The 12,695-nt window shown below is 36.4% G+C and overlaps 1 protein-coding gene and 1 long non-coding RNA gene across 5 annotated transcripts in view; one reads left to right on the forward strand and one right to left on the reverse strand.

Annotated features, from left to right (window-relative positions):
- Positions 1-12,695, forward strand: part of col7a1l (collagen type VII alpha 1-like) — a 96,986-nt gene that overhangs the window by 58,501 nt on the left and 25,790 nt on the right. For all 4 annotated transcript variants that reach the window (XR_007179431.1, XM_048155495.1, XM_048155497.1 and 1 more), the window contains exons 29-70: positions 1,023-1,049; positions 1,202-1,270; positions 1,841-1,921; positions 2,037-2,063; positions 2,444-2,488; positions 2,592-2,660; positions 3,064-3,159; positions 3,552-3,578; positions 3,668-3,721; positions 3,891-3,962; positions 4,244-4,303; positions 4,405-4,431; positions 4,523-4,567; positions 4,769-4,804; positions 5,365-5,409; positions 6,183-6,218; positions 6,479-6,514; positions 6,604-6,636; positions 7,169-7,240; positions 7,339-7,398; positions 8,327-8,362; positions 8,508-8,588; positions 8,798-8,833; positions 9,047-9,091; positions 9,295-9,366; positions 9,507-9,542; positions 9,736-9,765; positions 10,015-10,056; positions 10,135-10,197; positions 10,270-10,308; positions 10,398-10,457; positions 10,559-10,591; positions 11,045-11,110; positions 11,218-11,262; positions 11,350-11,385; positions 11,491-11,517; positions 11,612-11,680; positions 11,763-11,825; positions 11,983-12,000; positions 12,082-12,117; positions 12,212-12,250; positions 12,343-12,378. Coding sequence is in view for 3 of the 4 variants with exons in the window: in XM_048155495.1 (XP_048011452.1) it covers positions 1,023-1,049; positions 1,202-1,270; positions 1,841-1,921; positions 2,037-2,063; positions 2,444-2,488; positions 2,592-2,660; positions 3,064-3,159; positions 3,552-3,578; positions 3,668-3,721; positions 3,891-3,962; positions 4,244-4,303; positions 4,405-4,431; positions 4,523-4,567; positions 4,769-4,804; positions 5,365-5,409; positions 6,183-6,218; positions 6,479-6,514; positions 6,604-6,636; positions 7,169-7,240; positions 7,339-7,398; positions 8,327-8,362; positions 8,508-8,588; positions 8,798-8,833; positions 9,047-9,091; positions 9,295-9,366; positions 9,507-9,542; positions 9,736-9,765; positions 10,015-10,056; positions 10,135-10,197; positions 10,270-10,308; positions 10,398-10,457; positions 10,559-10,591; positions 11,045-11,110; positions 11,218-11,262; positions 11,350-11,385; positions 11,491-11,517; positions 11,612-11,680; positions 11,763-11,825; positions 11,983-12,000; positions 12,082-12,117; positions 12,212-12,250; positions 12,343-12,378 (2,025 nt within the window). In the remaining variant the exon portion in view is untranslated. The remainder of the gene's footprint in view (positions 1-1,022; positions 1,050-1,201; positions 1,271-1,840; positions 1,922-2,036; positions 2,064-2,443; positions 2,489-2,591; positions 2,661-3,063; positions 3,160-3,551; positions 3,579-3,667; positions 3,722-3,890; positions 3,963-4,243; positions 4,304-4,404; positions 4,432-4,522; positions 4,568-4,768; positions 4,805-5,364; positions 5,410-6,182; positions 6,219-6,478; positions 6,515-6,603; positions 6,637-7,168; positions 7,241-7,338; positions 7,399-8,326; positions 8,363-8,507; positions 8,589-8,797; positions 8,834-9,046; positions 9,092-9,294; positions 9,367-9,506; positions 9,543-9,735; positions 9,766-10,014; positions 10,057-10,134; positions 10,198-10,269; positions 10,309-10,397; positions 10,458-10,558; positions 10,592-11,044; positions 11,111-11,217; positions 11,263-11,349; positions 11,386-11,490; positions 11,518-11,611; positions 11,681-11,762; positions 11,826-11,982; positions 12,001-12,081; positions 12,118-12,211; positions 12,251-12,342; positions 12,379-12,695) is intronic.
- Positions 1,277-9,552, reverse strand: LOC125245059. The gene is made up of 4 exons (XR_007179432.1): positions 9,477-9,552; positions 9,271-9,328; positions 2,400-2,465; positions 1,277-1,910 (listed from the first exon to the last, which is right to left on the reverse strand). It is a non-coding gene; the product is annotated as an uncharacterized LOC125245059 (long non-coding RNA).

The following is a 12,695-nucleotide window of genomic DNA, read 5'->3' on the forward strand; positions in this document are numbered from 1 at the left end:
GGATGTATTACATTTGATTCTGAATGAGTTTGAGGCTGTGCTCTGTGGCTAACAGGCTAAAGCTAACATTACACCCTGTTGGAGAGATTTATAAAGAATGAAGTTGTGTTCATGAATTATACAGACTGCAAGTGTTTAAAAATGAAAATAGCGACGGCTCTCTTGTCTCCGTGAATACAGTAATAAACGATGGTCACTTTAACCACATTTAACAGTACATTAGCAACATGCTAACGAAACATTTAGAAAGACAGTTTACAAATATCACTAAAAATATCATGGATCATGTCAGTTATTATTGCTCCATCTGCCATTTTTCGCTATTGTTCTTGCTTGCTTACCTAGTCTGATGATTCAGCTGTGCACATCCAGACGTCCTGCCCTTGTCTAATGGCTTGAACATGAGCTGGCATATGCAAATATTGGGGGCGTACATATTAATGATCCCGACTGTTACGTAACAGTCTGTGTTATGTTGAGATTCGCCTGTTCTTCTGAGATCTTTTAAACAAATTAGATTTATATAAGAAGGAGGAAACAATGGTGTTTGAGACTCACTGTATGTCATTTCCATGTACTGAACTCTTGTTATTCAACTATGTCAATATAAATTCAATATTTAATTCTAGGGCACCTTTCAGTTTTTAAATATGGATATTTTTCTCCACAAACACATCGCTTTGCTTCTGAAGGCCTTTATTAACCCCACAGAGCCATGTGGATATCTTTTATGATGGATGGATGCACTTTTTGGGCTTCAGAATCTCATTCTCTATTTACTGCCATTATAAAGCTTGGAAGCGCCAGGACATTATTTAATATAACTCCGATCGTATTCTTCTAAAAGAAGATAGTCATATACACCTAGGATGACTTGAGGGTGAGTAAATCATGGAATAATCCCTTTAACCCCTGTAGTTACCTTATATTACACAGTACTTTCTTAGGTAAGAACACTGATGTCATGATAATATGATAACTGATAATCGATGTTATGACAATATCTAATTTCTCCGCTGCAGGGCGATGAATTTGGTCATGGCGGCCTGGTATGTTTGCTTCTTTCTCTCTAATCTCAATGGCTCACTTAGTTTTATTTCAGCTATTTCAATAGTATAAGAATAGTTAGTTTTAGCTAATGATAACAACACTGTTTTTTTTAAGTGGATTTCTTTTTTTAAATATTTTTCTGTTGACACAGCGACTCAAGCAAGGCCCAGGGCATTATGATTCATTCTCTCTAAAGGTCAAAGGGGAGAAGGGTGAGCGGGTGAGTACATCCAGCATCTGAAACGCTCAAGCACAAACTTCAATAAACACAAAATAAAACACCCCCGTCCTCTCCGTAATTACACATTCATGTTTATGTTAATTACTGGAGCATTTATTATTTAAACCGAGCCATTCTGTTAATGATGAGATTGTTTTTGTGACTCAGTTGTTGTTTTAGTAGATTAAAGGATTAAATCTAATTATTAATATCGCAGATCTGCCTCTATGCGGGGTGCTATTCATACTTTACTTTTTTTTCTTCCTGTTATCTCTTTGAGAAGGCGACACATGAAAGCGCTTGTCATATCAAAGCGACTCTTTTGAATAACAAATGAAATGTGACAGGTCTTGCTAACAAGATCAGCATTGTTGTAGATGTTTCCTTATTTATTTTTGTGATATGTATCAATGTGAATGCGTGGATTTTATATTGCTCTATATTTGATTTCAAAGTAATATGTGCACTGAAGATGTTCTGATGTTAGCAGCATCAAACAATTTCTGTATTTGTGTATGTTTTTTTCGTTTGTTTTTGTCTGTATTATTCCCGCTCCACACCATTCATCAGGGTCTTCCCGGAACGGATGGCATCCCGGGGTTACCGGGACGACCAGGTAGAACAGGACCCCCTGGTTCTCCTGGACAAAGGGTAAAGGATGAATCAAAATTCAAGCATCATACCGCAAAATATGTAACAAATGTAGCATATTTAACACTTATATAAATGTGTAAATGTGCCTAAACAATCTCTTAATCTGATTCAGGGAGCACCTGGATTTCCTGGTGACATGGTGAGTGTCTCATTAAATCTCACTATATAAAAACAGTGTAGGTGGTGGTATTTTAATCAGTATATTCTGGAAATTGAAGTTTGTTCACTCATTTAAAGCATGTACGCAATGTCCTATATATGTATATTTTAGTAGGAGAATTAGGAAAGGTGCAATTATGTTAGAGTGATTCACAGAGGGAGTAATGAGGAATGATTATGGCTAGTCAGTACAGAGCATTTGCCCCTACTTTCTTTTAAAGTTTCACCCTTTTTTATTAAATGTCTCACGTTTTAGACAAGTCGATTATTCTCTGTGTGATTGTGACAGTGATTGTGTCTAAAATCTCAGACCAACTTTTCTGTCCGTCTCTCCCTATCGCTCTTTCTCCACAATCTCAGGGGCCTCCTGGTAATACTGGACCTAAAGGGCAGAGAGGAGAGAGAGTAAGTTTAGTCTTTAATTTCATTTTATTTATTATTTTTTAAACAAATAAATAAAGTCTATTTTAATCAAGTTGACTTATATTAACTTTTTCTTTTCATGTAGGGTGAGCCAGGCTATGTCATGGGAGGTATGGAGGTTATTCCTGGACGTAAAGGAGAGCCTGGATCCTCTGTAAGTTCTGGTATCATACAAAACAGCTATGTTAACCCAAAAATGAACATTTTGTCATATTCACCCTCAAGTTGTTCCAATCCTGTATGAGTTTTACATTTTAAAGAATGTTGGTAACCAGGCAGTTGACGGTAGCCTTTGACTTCCATAGTATTTTTTTGTCCTACCGTAGAAGTCAATGGGTGCCGTCAACTATATGATTACCAACATTCTTTAAAATATCTTCTTGAAGAATGAAATTCATACATGTTTGGAACAACATGAGTAAGTGATGACAAAATTTAAATTTTTGGGTGCACTATCCCTTTAAACTAGTTTGCATAATATGTAGCTTATCTCACAGTTCTATTGACATTTTATTTTTCAAGGTTTTCATATAAATTTTTTTATTCTTGATTGAAAGGGCCCCTCAGGTGCTCCAGGGGTCCCAGGGTTATCAGGTCCCCCAGGACTCCCTGGTCTGCCTGGACCTCCGGGGTCTCCTGGACTCTCTGTTAAGGTTAGTATGAAATATCATGAGGATACACATATAAAATAGTCTATATTATAATCAGTAACACTTTTTTCCGATAGTCTACTTTAGACATTCTACTAACTATAAGGAACTTTGCAACTACATGTCAACTACCAGTCACTATAGAGTATTAGTAGACTGTCTGCTTAATATCTGCTAACCCTTTATTGTGACGCTTCCTCAACAGACATTCTATAAGTCACTTTGCAGCTACATGTCAACTTATTCTACTTACCTGAATCCAGTCTACTGGTACTCTAATGAGAGTTAGTTGACATGTAGTTGCAAAGTTACTTTGAATGTCTAAAGTGTAAAGAGTAATCTTATAATATACAGTATATTATAGTCTATATAATCTCAATTTTACCTCCTCTTAGGGTGAGACTGGAGAATCTGGTGCTAAAGTAAGTTATCTACTCCTCAAGCAACGTTTTACTATGAAATATACATGCAAAATACAATGTGTGATTATAATGCTTCTCACACATTCTAGGGTCCACGTGGAAAGCCAGGTCCCAAAGGAGAAAAAGGGGAGCATGGGAATAATGTTAGTGCATGCTTTAACTCTCTTAAAGTTATAGTGTTTATTAATATTATTCGATTTTAGAATACTTTCTCCTATTCAGCAACTAGACCTATAAGTAAGCCATTTAATTGGTTGTATTGAAATAATGAAACAAGTGATTTTATTTATGATCTTCTGGATGTTTGTCTAGGGTCTAGCAGGTTTACCTGGACCAGTAGGAGTGGATGGACTTCCAGGACTTCCTGGTCAGAAAGGGGAGAAGGTGGGTGAGGGATAAAAATATCTAAAACAGCTTCACGTGTCATTTTGTACTTTCAGCAGTGGTTTAAAAGCTATTTTAAGCAATGACTTCCTACAGCTTGCACAGGATAGTTAAAATGCATAAATTAAATCTCTCTGCTCATCTGCCTACCATCGTTTTGGAAGTCTCATTGTTCGGAGTGCTGTAAAAAAAAATTGCCCTTCCTCTCTGTCAGAACTACACAAAGCTAAAATTAGTGCAGCTGGTTTTTTGATTGAATTTCTTTTGTGTTAATCATAAAGGGAGAGGAAGGTATTGGAATTCAAGGTGTTCAAGGTCCACCTGGGCCAGCTGGAGAGAAGGTACGTATTTCTGATATACACAAACCACATTCATATTAGAATTTATATTAGTCAACAAATCTTAAGGGTAATTATTAAGTCAATGATAATCAATTTTTTAGGGTAATACAGGACTACAAGGCCCAAAGGTAAGCATGTTGGATGTAAAATCAATGGAGCAGAGTGATAGATGATTGTCTCGTGCATTGTATAATTTGTAGTTTCCATATTCATCCAAAGGGCGAAGTAGGAATCCAAGGAGTCCAGGGAATCGCAGGCCTTCGGGTTTGTCAAACTATACACAACAATTTCACAATTCATGTCAATTCTGTCAATTCATGCTGTTAAATTATCTCTGTCTTTCACAGTGAATCAGCATGAACCTTTTAACAGATGTCAGCCTTAGATGCAATCTTGTTTAATTAATGTTAAGTGCTTTATAATGGCAGAGGTATTTCACTGTTGTTGTGTTTTTGGCTCTTTTAGGGGAAAAAGGGTCTTAAAGGAGATCGAGGAGACAAGGTATGATTTTTCTCAGGCACAAAACCGATTTGCTCTTCCACTACAATAAAAAAATTCAATCACGTCAAGTCAGTGCTTTAGTCTAGTGCTGCTGCTGCTCTGTATTTAATAACCTGATCCATAATACATCCTACTTAAATTTTCAACATGTTCAAAACTGTACAATTGAATGTGAACTGGAATTCTTAATTAATTGGTAAATTCTGTCATTCGTTGGTCAAATGCTTTTGTATTATGAAGCTTAAGTGTGTATTTGACTTGCCTTTGGCAAACTTGGCTATCTGCACTATGATAGTTTCCTCTCACATAATAGAATATTTTCATCTCAAATCAATATTTGATTCCTATTGATTTGTTTATTTGGTAAGCAATCATGTTATAAGTTACAGTCAACTGGTCATAAGACCTGACCACCCTCTTGTGTATTTTGCAATAATGACCATCTGATTTTAGATACATTTTTGCATGTTGAAGGTATTATTTGACACCTGACATGTGTTCTCAACTGCATAAGAAAGTTAAATCCTTCAGTGTAATCAACATCTGCATTTATTTGGCAGGGTGAACGTGGGGAAATCGGGCCGATCGGGCCTCCGGGAATTGCAGTAAGATGATAACGTTTACCTGTTCACATCCCTGAAAAATATAAATGGCAACTGCAGGAAAAGGTCAGATGCCTGATGAACAAGTTAATGGATTTAAATCACTACCCTGCACTTGAACATTTTAAAAATGCTTTGTTAAAAAGTCAAATTCTTATTCGTTTGTTCGCTCTTCAAACTTTTCCACTCTGTATGGTGCTGTCAAAGTTCTATTAAGGGCAAGAATGAGCTGTAGATCTCTGGGGAAATTAAAAGAGTCGATTAAGAAAGAGGAAAACCACCTCTTCTCTGCTCTCTGGCCAGTGATGGATTCCAAAATCCACGTCAAACTCCACATTATCGACCTGATTAAAAAAGGAAACACCTGGATGGAGTTTCCACCTAATGTGAGAATTACAAGTACGAAACATAGAGCTACTATATTATTATATCCTTCACATGCGACCTTGCCACTGTGTGTCCATCTTTGGCAATTCAGACTTTCAGTTACTTTCAAATTAAACTTATGCAGTCATTATTAAACCCAAGCCTTCAGAGAGGAGATCAAGGAAATATCCCAAACGATTCGACTCCTCATTATCCCTCGGTTCTCTCAGAAACACTACGGCATGATAAAACGTTTGGTTTGGAGCTCTACCGCAGATGCTCTCAGAGAACCAACACTAGACATCTGACATCTCTCAAAGCACCTGAGGTCATTCATATTTGCTGAATACTAATTTCATTATTCTTGCAATGATTAGAGGGAAAGCTTACTTTCTCTTTTTAAACTTTAGGGCTTCCCTGGAGCTGCTGGACGAAAGGGTGATGAGGTGAATCTAAACTATTTTTTTCTTATTTTACTACACCCTACAATATAATCAAGCATCCAGCAATGTAGTCAGCCATGTGACTTTCAATGCTTCAAAACCTTTAATTGTCCATGTAATATAAATTTGTGTCCACAAGTGAAAGTTATTTGACCTCACATGGAGTGACTGTAGTAAATTAATGCATGTAAATCTATGACATCAGCACTTATACGTTTATAATTAAACTGTGTGTGAATTATATTTCTGTTCTTGATTCACAGGGGCAGCGCGGTGCTCCTGGTGACCCAGCTAAAGGGGTAAAATTTATGCTTCAGTGTCTCATCTAACACATTGTGTTTATAGTTAAAAATACACTATTGCTAATAATTCCCCTCACATTTCACAGATACTTGGTCCTCCAGGGAAAAAGGGTGCCAGGGTAAGATAATCAAGAATCAGTTTCAAAATATATATAAAATGTCTTTAAGTGAGAACAATTGTCTGCACTAAAACCTGAACATCTTTGGTTGGTACGTCCCACACACAAATGCTTTTTTTTGAGCTCATGACTCAAGTCTGGTGTTTATTTCCCTTTGGGTTCCCTTCATCTGCACTGATGAAAACAAGCAGTTGATCCAGTGCTTGGACAACTTAAACACGGTTAATTAGTGCCGTGAGCATCGAAATGAAACCAAGAGCTCCCCCAGGTCTGCTTGTCAATGAGCACACAAAGCAAAAAAAGACAGTTTTATAAACTGTACCAAAACACTCCAGGGTAAAAATCTGCGATTGTAGCATTTAATTATAGGTTTTTAAGTGATGACCCTAAATAAACCAAATTGAAATTGAGCACACCTGGTCACACACTTGGTCAGTCGCTGATGTTTGCTGCTGGTTACATGTTGTTTGAAATGGCCATCAGTAGAAATATTTACGCTAGGTTATTTCTTCCCACTGAACTGGGTATAAAGGGGGATGTTGGACTAGTTGGGCCACCAGGACCACAAGGAATGAAAGGAGATCAGGGTGATAAAGGTGAAAAGGTAGGTGTGTGTTTGTTGTTTTGGATGTGACATTACAATTTATTGCATTTATTGATTAGCTGCCAATCTGAAAGTACTGATTTGTTGTCTTTTTAAAGGGCAGTCCTGGATTTGGAATCCCCGGTCAGCCTGGTCCCAAAGGAGAGAGTGGAGAAAGAGTGAGTGTTTATGAGACTTACAGCTTTTAGAAAAAAACAGTAATATTGTGAAATATTATTGCAATTTAAAATAACTGTTTTCAATTTTAATGTACACTGCCCTCCAAAAGTTTGGAAACACCCCTGGCAAAGTGTGGTTTTGGACGATATCAGCATAAATCCTTATCATTTTTTGGTGCAAATACATTAAAGTAACTTGACATTATCATTGAAGACATGTCAGACATGCCCCTTTGCCAGCTGTGATGCCTGGTTACTGGTTTAAACTTGGCCCAGGTTTGTAAAAGACTTTTGGGTCAGCACACCTTAATAGCTTCAACAATTGATTGCCAATTAAGTTTAGAATACAATGAACCAATTAGAACCCAGTTTAGATCAGATAGCTGCTAATGGTGGATATTTTGATGAATCGAAAATGTGAGTTTTTTTCTAAGTATAAACTGTTTATATAATAAAATATGTTTTCGTAGTTTGTGTTGTCCCTTATCAGTGCAAAATTATCACAAATTAAAAAGGATTCATGCCAGTATTGTCCAAAACCCCACTTATCCAGGGCGTTTCCAAACTTTTGGAGGGCAGTGTATTTTAAACTGTAATATTTATTCCTGTAATTCAAAGCTCAGCATCATTACTCCAGTCTTCAGTGTCACATGATCCTTAAGAAATCATTCTAATAGGCTGATTTGATGCTCAAGAAATGTTACTTTTATTATATTTCTTCATTATTATTGAAAACAGCTGTGCTGCTCACAAATTTTGTATTTTTGTGGAAATCTTGATCTTGAAAAGAGAACATTTTTTTCACACTCTTAGTGTCTTGTATAAATGTAATGTTAAATATTTGTCAACCTGGCTTATATTATATATTAAAAGATTAAAAAAACATCAAACACTTTTTAGATTTTTCTGTCTTCTTTTTTATGCACAGGGTAATGTTGGATTATCAGGGAAACCAGGGCCAAAAGTAAGTTTGTTATACACTCTTGATTTTAATACCTGTGAAATTCTGTCAGACCACAAAAGTGCTTGTGAAACTTTGGCAAAGAGAAGACGTAAAAGATTAAATGAAACAGATCAATCATATGAACACTTCATTTGGTTGTGTCCAGGGCAATGATGGGTCCAAAGGAGAGAAAGGGGAGGTGGGTTTCCCAGGCAACCCTGGTTCTCCAGGACTAAGAGGTAAAGATGTAAGTAAATCAAGAGCCCAGAGTTACTGATATAAGAAGGATGTGAGTGTGTATTTCTGAGCACGTGTGTATGTGCGCTTTGCATCATTGCATTAAGGATATTAGAGATTTTGAAGGGTTATTTTGTCATAAAATATCCATTGTTTGCTTTTTAATTAATGCTTCATTCATTCATATTTAATTAAACTTTCTGCTTTCATGGATTTCAGGGTGTGCCAGGAGCGAAAGGGGAGGTGGGATCAAGGGTGAGGCTCAGAGAGAAACCCACACCTTCACACACAATCTATCATGGAGACTTCCCACTGAATTCTATTGTTTTTATACTGAGCTAATGATATTTTTTGTCCCCTAAATGACACATTGGTCTTTTTTTAGACATTATGTTTATTAAGCCGATTGTGTCTTTACAGTGCTTCGTTATATGTTTTGTTATATTTAATTATATTTTTTTGTTTCAGGGAGAGTCTGGTTCACCAGGAGAGCCTGGAGAGAGAGGTGTCAAGGTATTGTCTCTCTTCTAAACCTCTTCAAAACATTTTTGTCATTCAGTCTTGATCAAATGTTTTCAAATCAGATATTCTGAATTGGCCTGTTCGTAATAATATCACAATCCCCATTAAAATCTTTATTTTTTCCTCTCTATTTCTTTTGTCGCTCAAAGCATTAAGTCTGTATCACTCACACTTCTCCTCCTCTCCAATGGCAGGGCCCTCTCGGTCTTCCAGGACGTCCCGGAGACCCTGGGGAAAAAGGCGAGCATGGGAAATTGGGGTTACCAGTGAGCAGCTTCCTTTATTTTACATTTATTTAGACAATCTTTGATCACATGCTCTTCTGAAGCACTTCCAGAATTAATTATGAAGCAAAATAACACAGAATAGTCAATACCGTTTGATAATGAATGTCCATGTTTTTCAGGGTCCAGAGGGACACAAAGGAGATAAAGGCGAGCCGGTATGTGCTGCTATTGGAAAGCATAAGAATAACTTTATTTTGTATCCTTTTTTTTAAGACGAATTCAATATTTCATTGGCCGGTCATGCTCTGTGCTTGCATAACAGAATCTCAGTTTTTCTTGTCATGCTGGGGCTCTCAGATGATAAATTAAAGAGAAAGATTCAATGTATTAACATTGTATTCTCTGCAGGGGCTGCCGGGACCACCGGGAGTTACTCAAGTGAGTTTTACTGTATTATAATCAAGCTATTTAACATAAATTAATGTTAATGTGATCATGTCATTTTCGGTTGGTTGCTTTAAAATATGTTTGTCACAGATGTCAAAAGCTGTCAAGACAGTATTGCTCTTTTTGTTTTGTCTTTAAAAGCACTGCTGGTCACTTTTTTCTCATTTATTTGATTGAACATTTCATGGTTATCCTTGTTAATACGTATTGTCAGTGATTCTCATAATTCTTCTTTCCTAGTACACTACGTCAGACAACACCATTCTCACCAAGGCCATTAAGGTAAAGTAAGACGTTTATATACAAGAATAATCTAGGAACCTTCAGTCAGTTGTGAGTGTGTATTTGGTGTATTTAAAGGGTGAACCTGGTGAGCCGGGACTCCCAGGACTCCAGGGGGAGACAGGACGTCCTGGACCACCTGTAAGTGAGGTTTCACATCCTAAACTTTACTAATAACAGGATGATGTTGGTTACATTTTGCTTTTATTTTAGGGTCCTGAAGGTAAACAAGGACCTCCAGGGAATTCATTGGTGAGTCACTATATGTCTTTTAATTATTGGAGGATGAAAGACTTTAAAAACACATCATTTAATGTAGCTCAAATTTATTTTTCTTCTAGTTTGGATCTAGTACAGGAAGAGATGGCGTGGATGGACTACCAGGAAGGCCTGGATCTAAGGTTCGACTACTTCCTGTTTAAATTTTTCTGCAATACATAATTCGTATGTACTGTTGCAATTATTTTCAGTAATAATTAACTGTGTGGTTGTGTGTGCACAGGGTGAACCAGGACAGAAAGGGGACCCAGGACCCGTGAGTAGGCCTAATAACAATTATTTTCTGATCATTTATCATGTGATTCATATTTTAAATTTCAGTGACATTAACCGAATTGCAGGGTGTGCGACAGGTGTACAGTATTAAAGTGCATCAAAATACACAATGTCTGCTAATGAGTCTGTAGAACCCTTTTAATGTGTCATTTTGCTGAATGAAAATGGAGAATTTAGCTAAAATAATCCAATCTGCCAAGAATATACGCTTTCCTAAAGGTTATCTTTTGTTCTTCAAGGACAGATTATTATTATAATTAGAGTTAATGCTGTACTTTTCAGTGTGTGTGTGTGTGTGTGTGTGTGTGTGTGAGAGAGAGAGAGATTTAGTGGAAACCTGAATAGGGGATAGAATGTAAAGTGTGTACAGTATAAAAATCATAATGTTTATGGAAAGTCCTCAAAACATGTTTTTTTTTTTTTAATTAAACAGAAAGGAGAGAAAGGAGATCTTGGGCGTGCTGGGATTACTGGTATGCCTGGTTTACCTGGAACACCTGTGAGTATACAGTAGTAACATTATATACCATAATATATAAACCATAATATCGCTATAATAAAGCTAATTTCCTCTCTTTTCTTATGTTCTGTTCTTTTCTCCTGCAGGGTAAACCTGGTGTTGATGGGAAACGTGGAGTAGCTGGAAAAGATGTATGTTTAATATATTGTTATAAAATGCTTTTTTTTTTTTTTTTTTTTTTATCAAACTAAACCTTTTTTTCTTTTTCTTTTTTACAGGGAGAACAAGGTCCAAAGGGTGATGAAGGGACAAAGGTGGGAGAACAGACTAATGTGAACTACTATTCCATTATTATCCCATTAAACCCTATTTAAGCTGAAATGCATTTGGCTAACATAATATCTTATTTTAATGCATAGGGTGAAAAAGGTGAACCTGGTGCAAATGTAAGATAATCCAAAATAATTAAATGGTATAATTAAATGGTTTGTTTATATGCATAATATATTATGTATTTTTGTCATTTTAACTGCTTTATAGGGAAATGATGGTCAAAAAGGAGAGCAAGGATCTCCAGGCTTGCCAGGTCCTCCCATTGTTCTCCAAGAGGTACAGTTTTTTAGTTTGAGCTTAGACAAAATTGTATTTGCAACCATTCCTGATCATAAATTATATTTGTGTTTGTTTCCAGGGTATGTCGATTGAGGACATAAAAAAGGCATTTCCCATACCAATGGGACCCCCCGGTGCGACGGTGAGTGTGTCACATTGATAGCCTTGTGAATACATCACATAAATCAGAACATGTGACTGCAGACCATTGAGACATTTGGATTTCATGTTTTTGAAAATCATGAGTTTGAGGTATACTCAACTTTGTTTAGCTCTTACATGTGTTTCTGTGTGTATAGGGTCCTCCTGGGATGAAGGTAAAGTATAAATAGCCAAAAATCCTTGAAGAAATTAAAAGATTCTCAGGCGATATCTAATTGTTCTCCTTTTGTTGGCAGGGAGAGAAAGGAGAGATGGGTTTGAAAGGAGAGAAGGTACCAAACTTTCTACATCTCATTGATTACACAAGTTATCATCACATGTCTATGTTGCAGAAGGAATGATAGTGGGCACTGTATTATTTAACAGGGTGATGCTGGCCCACCTGGGAGAGCTACTGAAATGAAGGTCTTCATGGTTTCTCAATGCTTATACATAATTTACTTCATTACAAAACTGATCTTAGGTGGTGTAAACATATTGTTTTGTTCTATCTTCAGGACATTGAAGGCTTGTTTGATTCATATGGTATTAAAGTAAGTGTGCTAAATTTAAACAGCTTGCTTTTAACCCTGCAGGAATTTTGATGCCACAATGTTTGATTTTCTTACATAAATGGACTTCAATAAACAAATTTTTAATAATATTTGGGAGGGTTCTTTTTAGGCATGTTGCCTGGAAGTAATGATATGGAAAGATATGAATAAAATGTTTTTATATATTTAAATATTTGTAGCCATATTTTTAGTGATATCAAAATACTAGAAAAAAACTGAATGACACTATGTATTTGTGCAATAGGCATTTTACTAACTAATAAAATTAGCCCCTAGATTAACATTCGCTTCAATTT

The sequence above is a fragment of the Megalobrama amblycephala genome, linkage group LG14 (assembly GCF_018812025.1).
Source record: "Megalobrama amblycephala isolate DHTTF-2021 linkage group LG14, ASM1881202v1, whole genome shotgun sequence".
Classification (NCBI taxonomy): Eukaryota; Metazoa; Chordata; class Actinopteri; order Cypriniformes; family Xenocyprididae; genus Megalobrama; species Megalobrama amblycephala.